We start from the raw sequence: 26551 nt of genomic DNA, 5'->3' as shown, positions 1-26551 counted from the left end.
AAAAAAAAAAACCCGCATTTTTCTCAACCTCTGTCCAATCTGTTCAAAATCTGTACCAAAAGGAGCCTAGAAGATGGAGTTGGGCAAGAACCTTGAAAGAATGGGAAGAGTTCCTAGAATTTAAGAAACTGTGGATGGTTTGCCATGTTTATGTTGGTTACTCCCAAAAAGTTCTTTTTTTTTTTTTTTTTAATTTTTTTTTAAATTCCTTGTGCTTTTAGTTTCCTGGTTGAAATTAGAGCAATTTCAAAGCCCATTTAGACCCCTGACTTCCTTCTGGGAGCCCCGTTTCATTTCATATCTGACTTTTAAAACAATGTGTAGAACTTGAATTGTAGTTGACTGGGTAAAAAATACATCAGATCTCTTATTTAATATTTAATTCAGCATTTTCAGGTCTGGTTTATTTGTTTCTTGGATTTTGAAGCCAGTTTTCCCCTTTCTCTTCTTCAGAGGTCCGGGAAAAGCTTATAGGTTCAGTCATTGTGTCTGTAGGGCCTAACCTGGACTTGAGTATGTCTGGGAGGAGGGGAAAGGATTAGAGACCTGACCTGAGCCTTGACATCAGAATGGTAAGAAGAGGGCTCAGGCCGAGAAACTAAAGAGCATGTTGAATTTAGGGAGCTACAATGTAGTACTGTGTGGATGGAGTGTATACTGTTGGGTGGGATGGGGTGAGAAGCAAGAAATAAAGTTGAAGTGGTAGGCAGATCATTAAGGATCTACATTTTTTCTGTTTTGGGGATAGATACGGTGTTTCATTAGAATTATAGAATTTTACCTGTTAAGAGCCTTGCCTTAATTTTGCCTGTGCACTGCTGAGACTTCAAAATAGACCGGGTGAATGGTCCTGACCAATATCCAGGTCTCTTGCACCATGCTGCCTTCATAAGTTAAATAAAAATATTCCTAGAGTAATATTTAACTTGATTTTGTAAAAGACATATTATGATTACAATTAACTACTGTTTTCAGGCTTGAATTAATTTACTGGCATTACCTGTAGCTTTTGTTTGTTTACATTTGGGTAAAAAGGGATACTTTTATTTAGGATTCTGTTATGGTAAATGCATGATTTTAGAGTCAAAATGGTAACTAAGGAAAAATATCAGTAACGTTTTAATTTGTCTCTCTAACCATAGACTGAGGAGTCACTGATCTTTTTCTTTTCCCCAAATGCCTATTGGAGAAAAGCTTATCAACTGGATCTTCTTTTGTATTAAAGAAAATCATTAGACTTAGAGCCACTTATTGATGATCACTTGCCACAAAGTAGGAAATTTATGTAAATCTTGTGACATTTGAACAAGATGATTATTTTTATACCCCTTTCGGGAAATAGGCCTATGGTAATTAAGTAAACAAAAATAGCGGCGAATGTGGGATTTGAATCTAACTCTTAACTCAGACCCGTGCCCATTTCACTGTGCATCTGTTTTCTAAATTAAACCATGGTAAGTCAGTATAAGCTTTGCACTAAATTTCAGATTGCTTGTGAGAACACTGACTTGGTATATATATGCTCTGAGGAACTAATCTATATTTTTTTGTCCTTATTTATTTATTTAGGATCATTCCAGTGACCTTGGATTGTCTGTCCCTTTTTAAAACAATTTGAGTCAGTAACCAAAGACCTTAGATTTCTCAGAACATTTCCTTATTTGTTTAATGTGTTCTATTCTGTGAGGCAGATGGTTTTGGAGGTATGTTGGTGTATTTATGTGACTTAGGAGTCTGTTTTTTACTGAAAAACTCCTATCATTTGCCATTGTGTTGAATGACTTGAACACATATCGGGGTTACTTCTAGCAGTGGTTTGAATTCTTCTAGCTAAGAATCATTTTGCTAGCTAGATCTGGTTGCTGAGAATCTGGGCAAGACTCTGGGAATGGTAGCCAGATCTAGCCATTCCATTGACTTGTTCTCCAGAGATAGGATTAACATTGTTTTACCTATCTCCTAAGGCCTTCTGCATTAGTGGTGATCTTTAAAACCAAAGACAGCATTATTAGCCAATGGCCTCAGGGCTGGATGGAAAGAATGTAGGTATAGTTATTGAAATCCATAATTCTTGTGACCATTGGAGGAATTTGTTTTAGGACAAATATAAAGAGTCCTTCTATCCTTGGGAGGTAGCATGTATCTGGAATCACTGCATCAAGCACTTTATAGGCTCAAAATATTAAAAGGTTCAAGAATCACAGCAAGTAACTGAAGTGACATTAGGGTTCCATCCCAGGTCTTTGAGGGTGAAGTCATGAATGGGTCAATAGTTCTGCTGTAAACTACTTTTTGCTACCACTGACAGCACTGAATTGGATGGGCCCTAGGGATTATTTAGTAGTAGCTCACATAGGTTGAGCTCTGACTTTGTCAAGTACCATGCAAAGCCTTTACAAGGACTATTGCATTTATCCCTTTTAACAGATTTATAAGGTAGGTACTATTGTTAATTCCAATTTATAGGAGGTTAGGATTAATCCTACTTGGATTATATAGACTGAGAGTGTGAAAGGGTAAGTCTTCAAAGAAAAATTAGGATGCCATTAATAGAAGAGGGGAGTGGTTGCTAGGCAGATAAAAGCAATAGATGTCTGCTTTAATTAATTATTTTTTTTAATGTTTATTTTTGAGAGAGAGAGAGAGACAGAGACAGAGAGAGAGACAGAGAGCAAGTGGGGAAGGGGCAGAGAGAGAGAGGGAGACACAGAATCCAAAGCAAGCTTCAGGCTCCGAGGTGTTAGCACAGAGCCTGATGCAGGATTTGAACCCACGAACTGCAAGATCATGACCTGAGCAAAGTCACATGCTTAACTGACTGAGCCATCTGGGTGCCCCTAATGATTTTTCTTAGTATTTTCTTTGTTTGGTTTTTTTTTTTTTTTAGTCACCCTCTTTGTGTTTGATCTAGTCACTTGATTTCAGAATAACGTTTGCTTTCAGAAAATGTATTAAGTTTTATCCTTTCTTGAGACTTTTAGTATAGTTCTCTAAGGTTCAGAATCTGAGGTCCAGAATAAGGAGTGTCTTGCCTGAAGTCATTATCACTAAACCAAAAGAATTTAGGAGAGATCTAACTTCTAACCCTGCCTTCCCATGCTTTTGTCCTGTTTTTGAGTCAGCTTGTATTAAGTGAATGCTTATTCTCAGTTTCACTTCTGGCAGGATGTTGTATATTTAATTCGTGTGTAAAGATGAGTTATTTGCTTATTACCTTGCATCTCTCGACAGCTTTTCTGATTCCCATCGCCTTTATGTATATAGAAAGGCTTTGAAGTTGCTTTGAGGTGAACCTTCTCAGTCATCTTAGCCACTTTCAGCAACTTCCATTCTCTGCTGTTCAGATCAGATTTCCATATTCAGACCTTCCACACTTCATTCTAGGCTTAGATTTTCTAATTCTGTGACTGTGATCCAGAGGTAGGGATGTGTTTTCCGTTTAGTTCATCCTGCATTTGAGCACCATCCATAATGTATTGGCAACTGTTCTGGGCATAGAAGCAGCTCTACAGATGGTTATAGCATGGTTCCTAACCTTGAAGAGCTCATTATGTCGTGGAGGAGGCAGGTATTTTTTTATTTATTCCTCTTTGAATGTTTATTTGTTTTTTGAGAGAGAGAGCGAGCATTCGCGCATGCACAAGTAGGGGGAGGGAAAGAGAGAACAGGAGAGAGAGAATCCCAAGCAGACTTCGACCTGTGAGCACGAGCCCAACGTTGCAGGGCTTGATCTCATGAACCATGATACCATGACCTAAGCTGAGATCAAGAGTCGAATGCTTAACCTGCTGAGCCACCCAGGTGCCCCATTGCTCTGTTATTAAAAAAAAAAAAAAAAAAAAAAAATTTTTTTTAACGTTTATTTTTGAGAGAGACAGAGACAGAGCGCGAGGTGGGGTGGGGCAGAGCGAGAGAGGGAGACACAGAACCCAAAGCAGGCTCCACGCTTTGAGCTGTTTGGCAGAGAGCTTGACGTGGGGTTTGAACCCATGAACTGTGAGATCATGACCTGAGCCAAAGTCAGATGCTGAACCAATGGAGCCACCCAGGGACCCCCTTTAAAAAAAAAAAAATGTGTTTTTTGTTTGTTTGTTTTGCTTCATTATTTTTAAATTAACCATAGAGATACTATAGTTGATACTTACTGAACAGCTTTGTGCTAGGCTTGTGAAGTAATTCAGCTACAGTTGTGAACAAGACAGGCCAGGTCCCTTCTCCTATAGAACAAACACGTTGTCTCATGGTGAAATCAAACATTGAACACGTAATTTCTTGATACAAGTAATGTCTTGATGAATGCACAAAGTGTTATAGATAATTATAATAGGGTGCTTTGACCTCGTGTGTGAGACAAGGGTACAGGAGGCAAGAGAAGCTTTTCTGAGGAGATAATCTTATTTTATTTATTAATAATAAATTAATAATTATAATTATATATAATTATATGTAAATATTATAATTATATGCACATGCGAGTGGGGGAGGAGTGGAGAGAGAGGGAGAGAGAATCCTAGGCAGGCTCCTCACCATCAGCACAGAGCCTGATGCAGGCAGGGCTTGAACTCATGAACTATGAGATCATGACCTGAGCCGAAGTCAGATGCTTAACTGACTGAGTCACCCAAGCACCTCTTTTCTGAGGAGGCATTTAAACTAAGGATGAGTAGAAAACAAACTGGAGAAAGTAAGCAGTTGTTCCAGGGAAAAAAACTTGCATCGGCTACGTATAGCACACCTAAAGTGTGTTTGCTATTCACTATGCCTGATTTTTCTCTTCAGTGTGTTAGCTACACACCAGTCAGACAAATGTAGCTCAGACATTTTGGGCCTGAAATGTGCTTTTAGAGTTCTTTATTCTGACCTGAACTGCATACTTATTAATGTAAAATTGCTTCTATTTGTGTGTGTAGGTAAATTTTCATCATTTGTGAAAATTTTAAGCGAAATTACCATTTGATATTTGTCATAAGCTCATATTTTGTATATTTTGCTTTCTTTTGGAAAATAATTGATAACATTAAGTAGAGCATGACTGATACTTAATGAATTGTAATCTTTCTGTGAATTTTTATTCCAACTAACGTTGGCATGCTTACTCGTTCCTCATCAGTACCTTGTGGTAAGTGCTGTTATTCTCTCCATTTTTTTAATATAATGATGATGAAATGGAGCCTCAGGGAGGGATGGATATACAGTAACTAAATGTAATAGAGGTAGGATTCAAAACCAAATTTGACTTCTGAGTCTGAATTTTTGAGTCTTTTTAGAGTAATTCGTGAATCATAATCTTTTTTCCCTATTGTTCTCTCTTTAGGTTTTTGTCAGGATGAATTGCCAGAGCTCGACCCGGGCACTAGTAAGTTCTGAATGTTCCCAGTGTTTGTGGGTAAGAAATGGATGTGTGTATGTGTACTTTTAAATGTATAACTTAAGGGTGTCATTGGTGGCCTTATTGATTCAGATTTTCTTTCACTTTGATTTATAATTATGAGGAGGGCATCTTTTCTAGTTATGCTTTCGTTTTCCTCTCATATTATTCATTGGCTAGAAATGTAATCATTTAATAGAAAGTTGGTTTGCTAAAAATTTCTATTTAATATTAATCTCCTTTCCTTGTTCTCCACCCTCCCATGAAACCAACAACAAAAATTGTGCTTTCATTTATGCACACATGCAACCATATATCCATAACCACTTTTCTAAAGTATTGACTAGCTTTGACATAATTCTTTTTTCTTCTGAAATGACACGGGTGGCAGGAGGTTTAAAAGAGGGATTTTTCTTGGTTTAGGTATTTATAATCAATAACCTTTGTACCACAGTTTAGTTTCTAAAGCACCTTTATCTACATTAAAGTTAACATTAAGAGGGTGACCATTTCAAGTTCTAATTAAATGATGTTTTTCAGGACTCTGTCTTAATCATAGATAATCATCTGTGTTTCCAGTGCTTTCAAAATGTGGCATACACCACTCTGGGATATGGTTATAGCTATTAGAAATAGGACATGGGAATATCCAGGTGTAAAGACCTTATTCTTCTATAATGCCAAAAGGTCAAATGATAATTCAGATTTGAGAATTCATGAGATTATCTAGAGTTATTTTTCTAGTTCGAGTACTTTTTAGGGTCACGAGACTGGCTTTTTGTCACCAATCTGCTGTTGAGGTAAGTGGTAAAGTTTACCTTCTCACCATCCTAGCTAATATCCGCTCTCTGAGGGTGTGGACCTTTTCCTATATTTTTCCCATACATTTTAACAGTATAAAAATTCATGTCTGTTTTACTCATACTTAGTAATTGCAAGACAAAATAAATCCCGCAATGCTAATCAAACACCAGGAAAATAGAATTGTCTTTCTAGAAATCGTAAAGTTTAGTCAGCTTTGTAGGTAGTATAGGCTGTTTGCCCTGACATTCCAGTATCTATGAGTGAACATAATATTTTCTCTTTGCCCTTCTCTTATGAATAGCCCTCACTCAGGAGGAGGAAAATATAAATTCTTGAGTCATGGTCCTTTCTTGGATTTTTGAACATTAGGAAGGACATTGAGATGCCCTGAAATCTTTCAGACAGAACTGCACATAAAATGTGCTAGATAATTGAGAATTGTGTTAAACATTGCCTGCTCTCTCTGCTTCAAGCTCAGTTCTAGGCTCCAGGGGTATACAAACAGATAAGTCTAGGTCCTGTCCTCATCTATTAACAGTCTATTGGAAAGTATTTACTTGTCTGGAATTATTTGAAAAAGCATTTTTTTAAACCTCTATTTAGCACATAATACCCAAACTTCTCCTTTCCTGTACTTAATAGCAGTTGAAAATACCTCATGCCCATCTTCCAGAAAAGGTCCTCATTAAGATTATTATTGAATTTTCTTTTTGGGCCAAGTAATCCTAAATCATTTAACATTTCTGCATAGAATCTCTAGCCAGATAGGGTGATTTACACACCTCTGCATTCCATGAGAATGAACAGATACTGAATCATAATTTTATATATCAGTGCAGAATAGGAGTTACCTAAAAAAATCGCTTTAAAAAAATTGTTCTTATGTGGTCAGTATTCTCAATAATCCGCAAATTATCTTTGTGAAGTTAGTAGTATTTTATTCCTCTCTCTGTCTCTCTCTCTCTGTTATTCCTCTCTCTTTTATAACATAATATTACATAATAGTATAATAACAAATAGCAAAAGTAAAAATTTATCATCTCTGTCTAAGCCCTTTGGAGTTCAAATGAGCATGCCTAGTCCTACCAAGTGATAGGAAACCATATGGACTGTATGTGTTGTCTTACGTTGGTTATGAATATTGAAATTGCAAATTCCATGCCTTCTGACTGGGAAGGAATAACATCTCCTATGTTAATGCCTCATGACTTTTGCACATTAGATTGAGGACAATAGGGATTTCTCTGTGATGCCTCTTTAGAATTGAGAGGCCCCAATGTCTCCTCTACCCTTCAAATTCCTGATAGGGAAAGCCTGCTCATACTAGCTGTTTTTTGGAACAGGAAATGCCATTGTTGCTGATTTCCCATTGTGGTTGACAGTAGCTGTAGACAGCAAGTTTGGGACAACAGGTGGGATGTGTTGGAAATAGATGAGGAAAAACTGATTTTGTCCAATTCAAATGGCTTTTTTTTTTTTTTTTAACTTTTTCTGTGATAAAGCAGATGGGTAGCCAGGCTTAGAATATGGGCAGCTGTTCACACTCACTCTGGCTGCCTTCTTATGATTCCTGGGCTTGTTGGAGTCCAATGTTATGGCACAGGTTCAGGCTAAGTTCATTTCTACAAGAAGCATCTCTGTACCCTGCCCATTAGCATAAGCTAGGGACAAGGGCAGTCAAAGGTCAAGAAAAGTTCAAAACAGCATAACCTTTCTGTGCTTCTGTTTCCAAATAACCCCAGTCTGCCCTGCTCCCCGAGTTTTTTCCTCAACTATCGTGTTTACCGTGTAGTTGTAAAACTCAAGAGAACAAGGACTGACTTGATACAAGGGAAGTTAGAGAATAGAAGTCATTGTTGCTTAAAACAGGAGAAATAATTGATTTATGTTTGGGGGCCAATTAGGCTATAAAACAGGAACAGTAAAGGGACCTATGACTTTAGGACAGCTACTTGCTCTGATTTCTGTCCCACAGACAAGGGGCTCCCCAATAAAGGCTGTCAGCTTTCTAGGCTAAATTATTAATTCCTTTCATGCTTCTCAGGGATTGTAAACAGCACATAATACAGGAAAACAATTGATACTGTTCAGTTATTGGCCAGATAGAGGGTCAAAGGGTAAATAGTTGGATTAGCAACAGCTGTTCTTCCTCCTCAGTCAAACTTTTGTTCCTTCTTATCTATTTCAGCAAAGTCCTTCCTGTGTTTTTGGCCTCTAAATAGTTAAATCCATTTCTTTTCTTGTAAAATAAGCCTACAAATAATTATTGACCAAAGTTGAAAATACTCAATATTTTACTTCAGTTTCCAAAATTGAAAATGGGCATTCTTTTTGGTATGTGCTGACCATGTTGTTTGAAGTTCAAAGGATATTATCCCAAGGAAAGTAACTACTTTAAGTTAGACAGATTAGAAGCTTTTTAGCTATTTTTACCAACTGCTTGAGGTTCTTGGTGCAGCTTGATTAAAAGAAAAAGAATTGCCTTTGTTTAAAACTGGTAATGCATGATAATAAGTAGGATGATGCATGTTCATTGTGGAAAACACTAAAAGAAAAATATAAACCCCCTGATCCCACCACTCAGAAATAACCATTGTTTCTTATTTGAGATTATGTCCTTCTAGCTTGTCTGAGTTTGTTTTTTACATAATTAGGAATCATAATATGTATACAACTTTGTATCTTGTGTCCGCCCACCCATCATTACATTGTGAGCATTGGTCCAAGTCATGAAACATTTTTCATAAATATATTAAAAATTTTTTTTTAATATTTATTTTCGAGAGTGGGGGGGAAGGCAGAGAGAGGGAGACACAGAATCTGAAGCAGGCTCCAGGCTCTGAGTCAGCAGCACAGAGCCCAACGTGGAGTTCGAACCCACAAACCGTGAGATCATGACCCAAGCCAAAGTCGGACGCTTACCCGACTGAGCCTCCCAAGTGCCCCTTTTCCATAAATATTTTTAATGGAAGAATAATATTTCATTCTAAGGGAATAACTGCCATGATTTTTTTTTTTTAACCATTCTCCTGTTGTTGGACATTTAGGTTGTTTCCGGAAGGTTTTTCTACATTCTATAATGCCATGGTAAACATGTTTTTGCATAAATTTTTCTCTGCATTTCAAATGAGCCTTTTAACATATAAACCAAAATTCTTCTGAATTAAGAGCATGGGAAAGGCGTCTGGTGGCTTGGTCGGTTAAGTGTCTAACTCTTGGTCACAGGTCAGGTCTTGATCTCATGGTTGTAAGTTCAAGCCTTGTGTTGGGCTCCACATTAAGTGTGAAGCCCACCTTTAAAAAAAAAAAAAAAGGTTGGGGGGGTGCCTGCGTGGCTCTGTTGGTTGAGTGACCGACTTCGGCCTAGGTCATGAGCTCATGGTTCGTGGGTTTGAGCCCTGCGTTGAGCTCTGTGCAGACAGCTCAGAGCCTGGAGCCTGCTTCAGATTGTGTGTGTGTGTGTGTCTCACTCTACCCCTCCCCCACTCATGCTCTGTCTCTCTCTGTCTCAGAAATAAATAAACATTAAAAAAAATTTAAAAAAAGGCATGGTCTCTGGCTCAAGGTTGCTTAGGTTCTATTTGGCTTCAGTGTTTACTAGGTCTGTAATATCTTGGCTAAGTTATTTAACATCTCTGGACCTCAGTGTTTTCATCTGTAAAATGGGGACAGTAAAAATTTATTCCTACTTTACAGGGCTGTTGTGAGGATTAAATGAAGTAATACACAAACACACACACACAGATATATTTACATTTAGAACAATGCTTGGCAAATGGTAAACGCTGTTAGTGTGTGCTATTCTAGGCTATGTAGCATAATGTTGAAATTCTTGGTCTTTCTATATTAATGGTTGTTGTAACTGCACTTTATTCAATTAAAGTAGCCAATGTTTTTTAATTACACAAAGATATATCATTCCAGATGTTAGCAGGTGTAAGTTTCTGCTTCACGTAAATAGTTCCCTCAGAGAGGCAGAGCTCACATATTGCTGACTACTTTGGCCAAGACTGTTCTTTACCATCTGGTTGACTGTTAGGGTGTTTTGTTCCCCATCCCCCAGCCAGCAGTAGGTAACCTCCCAAGTGACCATCTGCCAGTCCATTTATTTAACCTCTTAGGAAACTAAAGAAGTTAACCTCTGCTTATTTAAAACACATACCCAATATTCTGGTTTCTCTTCAAATCGTATAAATCTTTCACCTAAAACACATACCCAAATTATGCACTCTTTGGTCAATACCATGCTCGTTCTGGGGAAAAAATTTGTACAGTTAAAAACCTGACCATTATTATTTTATTTTATTTATTATTTTTTAAAATGTTTTTTTATTTTTGAGAGAAAGAGAGAAGAAAGCACACGAGTGCACGTGTGAGCGAGAAAGAGGCAGAGAGAGGGAGAGAGAGAATCCAAAGCAGGCTGTGAAACTATCAGTGTGGAGCCTGACGCAGGACTCATACTCACAAACCGTGAGATCATGACCTGAGCTGAAATCAAAAGCTGGACACTCAACCTGTTGAGCCACCCAGGAGCCCCCATTACTATCTTATTTTATTTTTATTTTATTATTATTTTTTTAAATGTATGTTTATTTTAGAGAGACACAAGCAGAGTGTGAGTGGGGGAGGGGCAGAGAGAGAGAGAGGGAGACACAGAATCTGAAGCAGGCTCCAGGCTCTGAGCTTTCAGCACAGAGCCCAACATGGGGCTCGAATTCATGAACCGTGAGATTATGACCTGAGCTGAAGTCAGATGCTTAACCAACTGAGCCACCCAGGTACCCTCCCCATTATTATTTTATTCTATTTTTTTATTTTTAATTTTTTTTTAAATGTTTATTTTTGAGAGAGAGAAAAAGAGAGCACAAGCAGGGGAGGAGTAGAGCGAGAGGGAGACACAGAATCTGAAGCAGGCTCCAGGCCCAGCTGTCAGCACAGAGTCCGATGGGGCTCAAACCCACAAATTGTAAGATCATGACCTGAGCCAAAGTCAGACGCTCAACCGACCATGTCACCCTGGTGCCCCCCGTTACTATTTTAAAAACACTGCATACTTGGGATTTGTGCTGACACAGACTTATGTATATATATATATATATGTATATATATACATATATATATATGTATATATATATACATATACACATATGGGCATATACATATATGTATATACCCATATATATTATAATATTCATATATAATATATAAACCTAGATATTATATATTATAAATATATATAAAATGTATAATATACATATTTCCCCCCTGCTCATCAGGGATCTAGATATAGATAAATGGGCATTTAAAAAGAGACATGAAAGTTTATCTTTGCCCTCTCTTGCCATACTGATGGATGCCCACCAAACAGGGATCCATTGGTGATAAGGGTATGAATAAGCAAGATAAAAAGCACTTTCAGAATAAAACAGGCTAACATCACTAGCTTGGTCTGGTTTTGCATTCATCTGTCAGGTGTTTTGGGATCCCAGGGATCCTTCAGTCTACAAAAGAAGAATGTATTGCTCAGCTAGCGTACCCATAGATTCCTGTCCAAAACTCTAATATTCTGTATGATGTCTTAATGGGTTCATTCCTGGTTGTCAAACTATATGTCACAATTTTTGATCTCAGAAAACTGTTCATATAAGCCCAAGTAAATTTAAGGTGGGATGTTAGAGATCAAGGAAGGAAGGAAAATTAACATTTACTGGGTATCCCTTATGTGCCATGCACTTTCATATATTCAGTAAGAGTGAGAAGGATTATATCATATAAAATTATGTAATTTTAAGTTTGACTTGGTAATACCTAGTCTTTTGTTCTTCCCTCCCTTCCCTTTTTCTCTTTGATGTGTGCCAAGCTGTGACACAGTTTGTGTCCCCAAGGGGCTCTGGTTTAGTCAGGAAGATGGACACAAAACTTGATAATATGTGGCTACTCCTACCACTAATAACTAATACTTATTACACACTAAGTGCTTCCCATGCAAGCACTCGTAAAACTTGTTTAAAAAGACACTATCCGTATCTTACAGATGAAAACATTGAGGCCTGAGAAGTTAAAAGACTCACCCCAAAGTACATAGCGGAGAAATACCTGAGGTTTGAGAGCTGTTGTTTTAACTCCTGTTCTGTCTCTAGCTCTCTTGAGTGTGGCAAGTCTCAAATGCTAATGGGAAAGCTTAAAACAGTATAATGACTTATATATAGTGGGCTTTTTTGTATATATACAGAAGAATACACTATTTTTTTGGTGTCATTTGGGCTCTTTTGCATACAATTAGAATGGACACAAATTTGGACACAAAGAATTTTGGACACAAAAAATAGGTTCCCAAAGAGATTTCTTCTGTGGCTCAGGTTCAGGATTAGTCCACTATATGTCAGACAGATTCTTTCCTGAAACAAATGAAGATAAATGCACAGATCTCCCTTGTTTCCCCCTTTATGTCCCCATGTCCCCTTTCCTTCATAACACTTCGTTAGTGATTTAGATATTTCACATTCATAACTGTTCCAAGAGCCTGTTTACAAAGCTTCAGCTGAATCTGCTAGATCACTGCTACATCAGGTTTCTGAATGTGGCCTTTTGCTGGGGAGTTCTCTTCTGATAAGGATTCTTTTGAACAGGGTAGGGGTGGGATGAGATTCAGAGCTTAGGCTGAGCTCATCCCCTTGACCTCTGCCCCTATTACAGAGTTTATACTGACTTGGTAGGGACTCCCTATGGAGCCAAGAGTTTAGGACTTGTTTACAATTGATGAAAAGATAGTTGCATTCAAAGGCTGTTGTTGGGTCCTTGGGTAGTCATGAATCTCTGCCATTATCTCTGGTGGGTGTAGGGAGTGCTGGAACATCTGGGGCTGGAGATTTGCAATGGATGACTAAGAAGGAATGAGAAGAAACTAAAGCTAGATAGTTTGCTGAAATTGTTTCTACAGAAGCAGTATTGCAGTAACATTTTGAGAACAGAGAGATTTGTACAAACCTGTGCTTTATTTCATTAAAAAAAAGCTGAAAGTGGTTTAAATGCAGGGTATGATAACAAAGGAGATGCATGGGAATTCTTCTCTTCCTTTTTTGATGTCTCATCAGAGAAAATTTGCTGTTAGGCAAATGTATCAGTGGAGGGAACACTAGATTATTAAAGCCACCTTCTTCAGAGTTATACATAGTTTTACAAATTGGTATTTTCTCTAAAAATTTCATGATGCTCTAAGTATGCTGGGACAAGTATAGCAACTCTGTCCCAAGAGTCTTCGTATACCTTTTCTGGGCACACTTTGATCAACTCTGACCACTCTTTAGCCTCTATACCTGAAGTTACTTTTTTTTTTTTTTTTTTTTTTTTTTGGTCCAAAAAAAACATTTTTTTGTAGATGTGAATCTGAAAAAAAAGATAAGCATCTGTCTTTGAAGGATGCTCATAGTCACTATGAACCAAAACTAAATAAATACATCCTCTGTTGGAAAGCATAGGAAAGCAAGCTGCATTAATAATGATTCAAAGTGACAATACCATCTTGTATCTTTTTCATCTCTGTACAAAATTCCATGTGCTAAAGGTAGTCTGGTCTATAGATGTATTTTGTTTTATTAACTGTATATTTAAATAAAAACCTGTAAGACTTTCGTAATAATTTTGAATTTTTGGCCTTCCTGATAAATTGGGTCTAGATTTCTACATGGCATCTGTTGGCTGGAACAGAATAGTGACTGCCTTTTTGACCTCAGCATGCACTGTCAGGTTTGTCATATACCTAGATGACCTCCTTCACCCATTTATGTCTCCTTGTCAGTCTTCTGTAGGCATTTGAGTTTGTAGCTCCTACATTAAAAAATGATAATTGTCAGTGCAGATGAAGGAGTGAGAAAATGGAAACTATTTTGAGTATAATCTAATAATATCTGTTAAAGCTGAAATTGTGCAGTTTACTTTTACAGATTTAGCAGCTTAAAATTTAAAGATTAAAAAATTACAGATTCAGCAATTGATGTCTCAGTCTTTATCCTATAAGAAATGACAGGTAAGCAAAATTATAGTCACAGATATTCCTTTCAGCATTTATAATAGCAAAAAAAAAAAAAAAATGGAAACAGCTTGAAGTTTAATAGAGGACTACTAGTTTAATAAATTGTGATAATCCATGCAATGGAGTACTTACTACTATAGAATTGCTAAGGAGAAGGCAGGTTTTAGTCTAGAAGAAGGATATACTGACATGTTTGTTAATAGTGTAGTATCTGGGCAAATGGGATCACAGGGCAACTTTCATTATTTCTGTGTTTTAATTTTTTTTTTAATTAAAAAATTTTTGTTAATGTTTATTTTTGAGAGAGAAAGAGAGAGTGCGAGTTGGGGAGGTACAGAGAGAGAGGGAGACACAGAATCCAAAGCAGGCTCCAGGCTCTGAGCTGTCAGCACAGAGCCTGATACGGGATCGAACTGATGGACTGCGAGATCATGACCTGAGCATAAGTCGGACGCTTAACCAACTGAGCCACCCAGGCTCCCTTAATTTTTTTTTTTTTTTTTTTTTGTAACAAAGCTCTTGTATTAAAAAAGATAGATTAAAAAAAAAAAATCTCCTCTCATTTTAGCTACAGAGTTTCCAAGGCTGTTCTGCCAAATTAAATTGAGCCACTCACGTTCCAGCTTCCCACTTAGACCACAGATTTTTACATTCAGAAATCTCTCCTTGAAATTGCTCTAAGGAAAGGGCATCAGTATCCACAAGTAGCAGGAACCATCTCGAAGCCTGAGAACAGGGTAAGAGCCTAGAGCAGCGTTTTCCAGCTTCTACTTGCAGCTCTCCCTCCATTCACAGTCCAGCTATCAAAACTGGCCTGCTTTTCAGAATCAGGCTTGGCACTAACACACTATCAATAATAAAGGGAGCCTTGATAGCTTCTCATTTGACTGTGCTCTCCTGGCAGTTGGAGGGTTACACTGCTGAAAATGACCTTTAATGGAAGATAGCATGGTGCAGGATAAAAAACATGAGAGTTTGCATCTTGGCTTTTGCCACTCCTTGCCTAGTGACCATTGGAAACCTGTGAAGCTCAGTTTATTCACAAAACAGTAATAATCCTTCTTAGGGGTTGTCTTTAAAAAATAAGTGAGGTAATATATATATGAATTGTCTAGCATCTAGCTGCTCTAGCCAATCCTGTTTGCTGATATATGTGATGAAGGGTTTCTAACTCTTTTGGCTAATATCTAGTGAGCATTTGCTATATGCTAATGGTTTAAAACAATTTTTTTAATGTTTATTTTTGAGAGACAGAGACAGAGTATGAGCGGGGGAGGGGGTGGGGGGGTGGGGCAGAGAGAGAGACACACACACAGAATCAGAAGCAGGCTCTAGGCTCCATGCTGTCAGCACAGAGCCCGACACGGGGCTTGAACCCACGAACTGTGAGATCATGACCTGAGCCGAAGTCAGATGCTTAACCGACTGAGCCACCCAGGTGCCCCTGTATGCTAATGGTTTTAAAACATTCTCTCATTTATTCTTGCAACTCTTACAATGTTGTTCTCAACTCTTGTTCCCTCCATTTTACAGATGAAGACACTGACAGTTTCACACTTGGCCAAGGCCACACAGCTGGTAACTGGCAGAGCTGGAACTTGTGTGATTACAAAAACAATAAACTTTTAATCTTTTTAAAGTAGTGGTATGATTTACATACAGTTAAACGCACAGATAGTAAGTATAAGGTTCAGGCACTTTTTACAAAGCGTGTACCCTTGTAATCTATGTTCTGTTAAGATACAGAACATTGTTATCCCTTCAGAATATCTTTATGCTTTTTTCTCAGTTGATTCCACAGTTCTACCTCAAGAAGCAATAATTTCTGATTTCTGTCATGATAAATTAGTTTTACCTCTTCTAAAATGTCATATATATGGAATCATAGCAACAAGTGCTCTTTTGTGTCTAGTGTTTTACAGCATAATGTTTGAGACTTATCCATGTTGTTCCAGGTTTTAGTAGTTCATTTCTTTTTATTGCTAAGTAGTATTCCTTCCGTTGACTATATCACAGTTTATGTATACACCTGTTGATAACCTGGGCTGTTTCTAGTTTTTGGCTGTTATAAACAAAGCAGCTGTGAAAACTCTTTTACAAGGTTTTTGTGGATATGTGTTTTTATTTCTCTTCATATATCTAGGAAGTGTTGGGCCATATGGTAGATGTATGTTAAGCTTTATGAAATTGCTAGTTTTCCAAATTGTTTATATATTTTACAGTTCTAACAGTGTATGAGTTCCAATTGTTCCACATCTTTGCAAGTATTTGGTATTGTCAGCCTTTTTTTTTCCTTTAATGTTCATTTTTGAGAATGGGGTGGGGGGAGGGTCAGAGAGAGAGGTAGACACAGAATCTGAAGCAGGCTCCAGGCTCTGAGCTATCAGCACAGAAGCCGACATGGGGCTCAAACTCACGGGCTATGAGGTCATGACCTGAGCCAAAGTCAGATGCTTAACCGACTAAGCCACCCAGGTGCCCCTGGTATTGTCAGCTTTTAAGTTTTAGTCATTATAGTGAGCATGTTTATGGGACTGATGTTTTTAATTTGCATTTCCCTAATGACTAATTATGTTGATCACCTTTTCATACTCTTTTTGGCTATTCGTATATCATCTTTCTATAAATCTTTTTATAAGTGTCTATTCAAAATCTTCTGACTATTGAAATGAAACCATGTTCTCTGTCCTGTTATTGAGTTGTGGGTTTTGTTTTTGTTTTATGTTTTTTTTAGGATACAAGTCCTTCATCAAATACATGGTGTGAATATTTTCTACCAATCTGTGGCTTTCTGTTCTACTTTATTAATATGTTTTTTTGATTAGCAGGAGTTTCACATTTCTAGGAAGTCTAATTTATTAATTTTTTCTTTTATGGTTAATGCTTGTGTTCTAAGAAATCTTGGCCTGTCCTGAGGTTGCAAAGGTGTTTGTGTTTTCTACTAGAAACTCTGTTTTTAGTTTTAACATTTATGTCTATAACTCATCTTAAATTTTTTGTATGGTATGAGAAATATTAGTTTGTTTTAGCACCATTTGTTGAAAAGACTTTCCTCATTGAATTTTTGATGTACTTGCTGAAAAATTGATATTTTGTATGTGTGAGTCCATTTATAGATTGTATTCTCTTCCATTAATCTATTTATCTTTTCACCATTACTGCAGTATCTTGAATACAATAGCTTTATAATCAGTCTTGAGATCAGGTAGTGTTAGTGCTCCAACTCCATTTTTCTTTCAGAGTTGTTTAGACTATTTTGGCTATTCTAGGGTGTTTTGTTTTCATTTCTCTATAGATTTTAGAATCACCTCGTCAGTTTTTTCTTTTTTAAAGAAGCCTCCTGAGATTTAAAAAAAAAAATTTTTTTTAAACGTTTATTTATTTTTGAGACAGAGCATGAATGGGGGAGGGTCAGAGAGAGAGGGAGACACAGAATCCGAAACAGGCTCCAGGCTCTGAGCGGTCAGCACAGAGCCCGACGCGGGGCTCGAACTCACAGACCGCGAGATCATGACCTGAGCTGAAGTCGGAGGCCTAACCGACTGAGCCACCCAGGCGCCCCTAGATTTTTTACTGGACTGCATTGATCCTGTCAATTTGGTTAAGAGTTGTCATTTTAGAATTGAATCTTCTAGAATTTAGTATATCTTTTCACATATTTAGAACTTTTTTTTCTCAGCAAGTATTTAAAGTGTTGAGATCTAGTATATCTTTCTTTAAACTTACCATAAGTACTCTTTTTTTTTTTTTAATGTTATAGTAAGTGGTATTTTAAAATGTTATTTTAACATTGTTTGTTGCTAGTATAGAAAAGCGGTTGATTTTTGTATGTTAACATTGTTAAGTTTGTTTCCTAGTTCTGGTAACTTTAAAAAATTCCTTGGGACTTTCTATGTGTATATCTGTGAATAAAGACAATTTTACTTATTCCTTTTTGATGTTTATGAGTTTTGTTTATTTTTATTACCTTATTGCATTGGCAAAGATTTCCAGTCTAATAGTAGATAAAGTGGTGAGAATGACATTCTTGTCTTGTTTTTGATCTTAGGGAGAAAGAATTCAACATTTCACTTTCAAGTATGTTGTTAGCTATAGATTCTTTTCCTCCTTTTATTATTTTTTTAAATGTTTATTTTTGAGAGGAGTGGGGGGGGATGGAGGTTGTGTGCACAGAGAGTGTCTGTGCTGACAGCAGAGAGCCTGAGGTGGGGCTTGAACTCACAAACCGTGAGATCATGACCTGAGCCAAAACCAAGAGTAGGACACCTAATCAACTGAGCCACACAAACACCCCGCTCCTTTTATTTTTATTTTATTTTTAAAATTTTTAATGTTTATTTAATTTTGAGACAGAGGGAGACAGAGCATGAACAGGAGAGGGGCGGAGAGAGAGGGAGACACAGAATCTGAAGCAGGATCCAGGCTCTGAGCTGTCAGCACAGAGCCCGATGTGGGGCTCAAAACTCATGGACTCTGAGATCATGACCTGAGCCGAAGTCAGACGCTTAACCGACTGAGCCACCCAGGCACCCCTCTCCTTTTATTTTTAAAAGTTGTGATAAAATATACATAACCTTTACCATCTTAACCATTTTTAAAATGTGTAGTTTAGTGCCATTAAGTGCATTCATATTGTTGTGTAGCCATCACCACTATCCATCCACAGAACTCTTTCATCTTCTAACACTGAAAGTGTGTACCCATTAATATTTCCCTATTCCCCTAGCCTCTGGCAACCACTGTTCTACTTTCTCTGTGAATTTGACTACTCCAGGTATCTTATATAAGCAGAATTATGCAGTATTTGTCCTGTTGTATGTGGCTTCTTTTACCTAGCATAGTGTTTTCGAGGTTCATCCACGTTGTAGCATGTATCAGTTTCTTTCCTTTTTGAGGCTGAATAATATTCTATTGTGCGTAGACACCACATTTTCTCTATCCATTTGTCGATGGACACTTGGATTGCTTACACCTTTCGGCTTTGTGAATAATGCTGCTCTAAATATAAATGTGCAGATAATCTCCTCAAGTCCTTATTTTCAATTCTTTTGGGTATATACCCAACACTGGAATTGCTGGATCATACGATAATTCTATTTTTAATTTTTTGAAGAACAGCCATACTATTTTTTACAGTGGCTGCATCATTTTACATTCCCACTAGCAGTGCACAAGAGTTCTAATTTGTCTGCATCCTCACTAACACTTGTTATTTCCTGTGTTTTTGATAACAGCCATCCAAATGGGTGTGATACCCCATTGTGATTTTTTTTTTTTAACGTTTATTTATTTTTGAGACAGAGAGAGACAGAGCATGAACAGGGGAGGGGCAGAGAGAGAGGGAGACACAGAATCTGAAACAGGCTCCAGGCTCTGAGCTGTCAGCACAGAGCCCGACATGGGGCTGGAACTCACGGACTGTGAGATCATGACCTGAGCCGAAGTCGGTCGCTTAACCGACCAAGCCACCCAGGCGCCCCTACCCCATTGTGATTTTGATTTCCCTAATGAGTAGTGATATTGAACATCTTTTCATATGCTTATTGGCTTTTTATATATCTTTGGAAAAATGCCTATTTAAGTCTTTCGTTTTTAAACAAGTTTTTGTTGTTTTGAGTCATAAGATTCTTTATTCTGGAGATTAACCTTTATCAGATATATGATTTGCAAAAAAATTCTCCCATGCCATGGATTGCCTTTTTACTTGGTGTTCTTTTATATACATAAGGTTTTAATTTTGATGTAGTGCAGCTTACCTTTTTTGTTGCCTGTGCCTTTGGTGTCATATCCAAGAAATCATTGCCAAATCCAAAATCATTCAGCTTTTCCCTGCGTTTTCCTCTGACAGTTTTATACTTTTAGGTCTTTGATTTGTCTGGAGGTGATTTTTGAACATACGGTGTAATCCACGTTCATTCTTTCGCATGTGGATATTCAATTTTGCCATCACTATCTTTTCAAGGATTGTCCCTTTCCCCACTGAATGGTCTTGACAACCTTGTTGAAAATCATTGACCATATATGGGAGAATGTATTTCAGGGCTCTGTATTCTATTCCATTTGTATGTCTATTTTTATGTCAGTATCACACTGTTTTGATTACAGTAGCTTTATAGTAAGTTTTGAAATCGGGAAGCTATACAGTTTTTTTGTAGTTGTCCTTTATCAGCATGAGAAAGTTCCCTTGTATTTCTAGTTTGCTAAGAGTCAAAGCCTGACCTTAGACCATACTACCTCCAAAAGATTTTTATTTTTATCTAACTCATAATTTTGGACACATTCCTTTTTATTTTATCTGTATGAATCTATTTTTTGTGTAGTCATAAACCAACTAACTGGTTTTCTAGATTGATTTAGAAGTCTCTTCAAACTTGAAGTCACCATCTAGTGGTCTCTTCTGGAAGCACCGAAGTGAGAACCTGTGATAGTGCGTTGGCATTTATGCCCAGTTAGTCCACAAGGTGGCAATAGGCCCTAACTGAAGAGCCAAGAACAGGAATCAGACTGAAAAATAGAAGAAAACAATGCTTGTAAAACTCATAATTAAACAGAATAGAAAACCAAAATTTTCTGAAAATACTGCTACCCCTCAAAATCTGAGAGAAAGAATGAACCTTTATCTCATTCTGAAAACATGTAAGAAAATTCTAATTAAAATGTTGGAATCCATTTTGCTGCCTCCCTTCCTTTCCTTTTAGACTTCAAAATCTTGGCTTATTCAGTAGCTGTCCAGTTGCTTCACTTTGAATATTGGGGGATTGGAGGAGTAAGGTGATAGAGCTAGTCATTAATGCAAAGGGATATGAGTTTAGGGAGTAAGGACAAGAAGGATGTGCACTTAGATCTGAGAGCTGAAAATCTACTTCCAGGAGATTGCAGAAAGAGGCATTATTGGCTCCATGCCGTCTGTTGGGTCTAAGATTCCTCTCCTTGGGCTTAAAAAAGCAAAACAAAAAAAGGTTTTTTTGAGTGTTCTAGTCTAAGGTGTGGGTTTTTCGTGTAAAAATGGAAATTGAGAGAACAGAGATTTTCCTGGACAAAGAATTAAGATAATGATGAAGGAAAAAAGTCCATTAAGGGGATGTGAGATTCCAAGAAGCCATGGGCAGAATATATGGGGCTTGGAAAATTAAAAGATAACGGGTGGGGTGAGTTTCTAATGCTCCTTGAGGTAGTTTAGAGAGAAAGTTTAGGAAGACTACTAGGCTGGACGTAGTGTGACCTGGCAGCCTAGAACAGCTTGCTTGATTATAGCAGTGATGCCACCTTTTTTTGACCTCAGCCAACTTAGGCAGAGCCCCATTACCTACTTAATCTGACTGTTCCTGTTTTCCATTGGAAATGGACTATCATGCACAAATAAATTTGGGGTAAGGATGATAAATGGGCTTTGGCAATTGAGGTATGACTCCTGTTTGAAACATGACATATATATCACAATCTCATTACTGGAAAATTTAAAATAAGGATACTCTTGATGTAATACCTATCATACAGCATGTATCAAACTACTTTGAAATGACCTTGCTGAATGAAGATTAAAAAACAAGAATAGCAGCAATTGAAAACTACCACTAATTCCTTCAATAGTGATAATGGAGTTCTTCTGAGAACTGCATGATTTATTTTTTGTATGTAATTGCAATAGGGTTTTTGCAACATTGTTACCTGTTTTGTAGCAGCCAGGTGTTTTAGTGGAATACTAAAGAGTCTCTTGTTAATTTTAGTTTATAAACACCGAATTTTATTAACAGTTAACAAATTACGATAGCCTTTATTCATAAGTAGAAATGAATTGAACATCATTTACTCATAAGATGGATGAATGTTGGATTAATTCACCAAGAGGATCCTGTAAGTAAATGCCTTGAGAATCCTGGGGCTAAAAGATTGGGAAGGAAGAGGAGAAGGTAGAAAAATAGCCACAGGCTAGCTGGAAGGAGGCTCAGTGCAATGGGCCTTTGGAGCTACGTATGAAATAGAAAGCGTTCTTCTGTGACTTAAAGCAAAATCTGACCATTGTGTGTGTGTGTGGTCCATTGTGTATGCACAGATTTATAATAATAGTTCTAATACTGTCGATAGAATTACTCCTCATTATGTGATCAGTCCTGTTGACAATTATTTATGAGTCTAAAACCAAATGATTCTCCTAGGAATTGTTTTTGCTTTTGCTGAATGGAGTAGATTTGTGTAATTGAGAAGGAAATAAAATCCTTTTTGTAATGATTTTGTGGTGGGACTTTTGTTGATTTGTTTGGCGTCTGGATTATTTAGCATCTCAGTTATCCAGGAATCTGTCAACATAACTAAGATGTAGTAAAAACCAAGCCCTAAATGTAATTTTTATCAAAACAACCTTAATTGTGGTATTTAGTCTCTGTCTCTGTCCCTTTATCTTTTTTTTTTTTTTTCCTGTTAGAGGTTTTGCTAGACAAAAACTTATTGGTAACCCTTTCCTAATAGTAATGATAATTTTGGCCCTTAATTATATCTCACCAAAAATATATTACAATCTCTTCACATAGATTTGATAACTGTGATTTTTGGCCAGTTACTTTCAACCTCTTACCTTTGTGTTTTTGTTTTTTGTTTTCCAAACGGGTAAAAATATCTGCAAACAAATCTCAAGCAACATCAGTAAATTAGTAGAAATGATCCTGCAAATATAGGTGAAAGGTCACAGGGTCATTTTCAAAGCTTCAGAAATACAAGTTTGGGAGAAATAGATTTGATTGGGGAGTTGGTATGGCTGCTCACAAGTTAGTATTATAGTGCTCTCATGTGAAAAGAATACTACCCAGAAGGAATTACTTTTGATTAGTCTTCTTGATATACTTAGTGCCCTTCAGTTCTTAAATATTAGTTTTTTACCTCATGTTCAGAATACACAAATTTAATCAATGTAATACTGAAAACAACTACCTTTAGTGGAGCTTTCTGTGTGTCCGATGAGGTGCCAAGGACTTTATTCTCACCATATATAATTCCTGTCATAACCATATGAAGTAGGTGGTGGTTCCTAGGTGAGAAGCTGAGCCTAAAAGGTTAAAATCACACTACGTCTCATTGCTTGTTCATCATAGACAAAGAGAACTTCAGCGCTTAGAGAATAGGATCTTAACTTAGGGATTTGTAAAGAATCTGGGTATAGCCAGAAAAGCATGGGTTGAACGCAAGGAACCGTATGGTGGAGAAGTAACTGGTCTAACTAGAGTGTGAGTGATGTGGGTTTCTGGGAAACATAGACTGGTAGCAAGGGAGAAACCAGAGGTATTAACTGGAGTAGTTCAATTGCAAGGAACAGAACACCCTCCCCCTCCCCCTTAAACTAATTTAAAATGGGGACATTGTTGGAAAGTACAGGGTTTCTCTTGAGGCCTAAGGGCAGAACATTCATTTGGATTTCATAAATGGTTAAGACCAGAATTTCTCTCCCATCTCTCTTTGGTCATATAGAATCTTATTTCTGCTTCTGTGGTGCCTCTGTTTCATACTTCTTTTCTCCTTCAAACTGATACTCTTTGCTTCGGTATCCATGGTGGAAAATGGCCGCCTCTGCCCTGCCTTGTCATGTCTTTCCAGCACCCATGCTCAACACAGGCTAAGGGAAGCATTGGTATTCAAAATTTAAATGCTCAGGAAAGAGGATAAGCCCAGCTAGGGTTAGGTGTCCATTTGTCCTGTCAAGGGTTATAGCATATTGACTATTTAGTAGAAGGTACAAATACAATATTAGGAGAATATGAACAGTAGACAAATTGTCTGACATGATAACATCAGTCAGGTAGCAGGCTAGATGGAGGTTGTAGAAACTCACCATTAAGTCTGGCATTTGAGGGACAGTGTTACAGGTAGGGCAAATTCAGGGGCATCACTGATTAGGAATTATTTGGCAGCCCTGGGGTGGGAAGGCATGGGGAGCTGGCAAATGCAGTGAGAATCCAGGCATTACGTGATGGTTGAAGTTTGGCAAATAGAAGAGATACTTTCAAACCACCCAGTTTTTGGCTAGGAGTATGAGTATTAAGACTCAGGACTTTGGGTCTCAGGATGGTAGGACTAGAGAGGCCAAGAGTGAGCCCAGGCCTGTGAGCAAGGGACCCATGATAGACACCCATGCATGCTGATGGGCTTAGTTGCAATGGCCAGGGCCAGCTGTAGCACTCAGTGTCCTTCTCTGTGTAGGAGCTGTTTGAGTACCTACATGGCGACAAGATTGGAGACTATGTACTCCTGCCCTAGCCATGATTGGCTTTAGGGCTGTTCAGATTATATATCCATTTATAGAGTACTACTGACTCCAGTAGTTAGGGCTTTTGGGAGGTGGGAACTGGAAATAACTATCTGATACTCAAATTTTTGTATTATTGTCTTCTGGAATTGAAAATCATTCCAATATTCCAGAGTCATTTTATTCCTCTGCCTTCCCCCAGGGAAGTTTTTTCTCAAGTATATTTTGGGATTGAGGTGTATTTGAACAGTTTAGGTATTATGATACTTGGGTCTAATTCCAGGAAAGCAGATTGGATTTCAGACTGTTTGGCTTTACCAAAGTTAGACTTTTATCATGTATGAGATTTATAAAAACACATCTAATGAGGAGATTCATTTCTGGCATGACTGAGTGAGCAGGTCAACAAATCCTGTCCCCCAAAAGCAACTGCAAAGCTGGAAGAAACAGAAATAATTGCAGGCTTATAACAAGTTGAGAAGCATTTGTTCATGAAAACCACTGAATTTTGTATAAAACATGTTTATGGTCTTGCCCAGGATTTCTCCCATTATTTTCAGCCCTGATAGTGTAGTAGTTCAACCAGGGTGGAACTAGTTGTAGTAGTTCAACCAGTAGAAAACCAGCTGCTTTACTACCCCTGTGGGAGGGGGCTTACTTGATTTGGAGTATTAGCAGTTAAAAGTGATGATCTTACTGTATATACTATGTGTTCACCAACTTGGATTTAAGTAGAAAAAAATAGTATTGAAGAGAAAAAAGTGATGATCTTGGTAACAAGTGAAATAGGGAGAGCCAAGCAACTCTTCTAGCCTAAGGTTACAGACCTGTTTGGGGCAGACAGTGGAACAGCAGCAGCCTGGATAGGGCTTTAACGGAGAGGTCTGGGCAGTGAGACAACTACAGGAAGTTTGATAGGGTCTCCATATATCCTGGGTTGACTGGAGGCTTCACACACAGTAGAAACCAGTGCAAGCCCAAGCCATCTATATATTTTTTTGGCCAATGCAAAGGCTGTGTGAGAAAGCCCAGCAGAAAGTAAAATCTACAGTAGATTTAAAGACCTAAACTGAGAGTGTGCTCCCCATCCCAAGCACAGATCCATCAGGAGAGAATAAAAGGGCTCAAGGTGAGCACCACCTCTGACCAGTCAGTAAGTTATATAGACAGAGGGGTGATCTGGCTTCACAATAAAAACCAGGGAAAAGATTCTGAGCCATCAGGCACCACACATTATAGGAGAGACAGGTTGCACAGATATATTCCTGGAAAGTTAGTAAAAGCAAAAACAAAACCCAGAAGAACCACCACCATCACAAAACCTTAGCTGGGAAAAATTCAGAATCTAGAGTTGCCAGCAGTACCTTACTTTAAATGTTCAGTATTCAACAAAAAGGTAAAAAGATGCAAAAAACCAAAGTGTGACCTATACTGCGGGGAAAAAAAAATCAGTAGAAACTGCCTCTAGTGATCACAAATGTTGGATCTGACACACACAGACTCTAAAGCCCCTATTATAGATATTTCAAAGAAATGAAGGGAATTGTGTTTACAGGATTAAAGGAAACTATGATGACAACGACTCAATGAATAGAGTCTCAAGGGGAACCTGTAAAACAAAATGAAAGTGCTTGATTTAAAAATTACAATAATTGGGGTGCCTGGGTGGCTAGTCGGTTAAACATGTCACTCTTGATCTTGGTTCAGGTCATGATCTCATGGTTCATGGAATTGAGCCCCACATTTGGTTCTGTGCTGACAGTGCAGAGCCTGCTTAGGATTCTCCCTCCCTCCCTCTCCTCCTGCTCTCTCTCTCTCCCCCTCCCTCCCTCCCTCCTTCCCTCCCTCCCCCTCTCTCTTCCCCTCCTCCACTTGTGTGCTCGGCTCTCTCTCTCAAAATAAATAAATTATAATAACTGAAATGAAAAATTAGGATGGACTCAACAGCAGATTTAAGATGGCAGAAGAAAGAATTGGTGAACTTGTAGATAGGTCAATAAAAATTATTTAATACAAAGAACAGAGAAAAAAGCTTGGAAGAGTGAACAGAACCTCTGAGATCTGTGGGACAACATCAAATGTATACCTAAGAATATACATATATAAAAAGGGA

General features: G+C 37.8%; 1 protein-coding gene across 3 annotated transcripts in view; it reads left to right on the top strand.

The window, feature by feature from the left end:
• Positions 1-26551, top strand: part of NR6A1 (nuclear receptor subfamily 6 group A member 1) — a 224907-nt gene that overhangs the window by 30168 nt on the left and 168188 nt on the right. For all 3 annotated transcript variants that reach the window (XM_042963338.1, XM_042963340.1, XM_042963339.1), the window contains exon 2: positions 5315-5356. In XM_042963338.1, the coding sequence (XP_042819272.1) occupies positions 5315-5356 (42 nt within the window). The remainder of the gene's footprint in view (positions 1-5314; positions 5357-26551) is intronic.

Source organism: Panthera tigris, chromosome D4 (assembly GCF_018350195.1).
Source record: "Panthera tigris isolate Pti1 chromosome D4, P.tigris_Pti1_mat1.1, whole genome shotgun sequence".
Lineage (NCBI taxonomy): Eukaryota > Metazoa > Chordata > Mammalia > Carnivora > Felidae > Panthera > Panthera tigris.
This window is presented reverse-complemented; position numbering and strand designations above follow the sequence as displayed.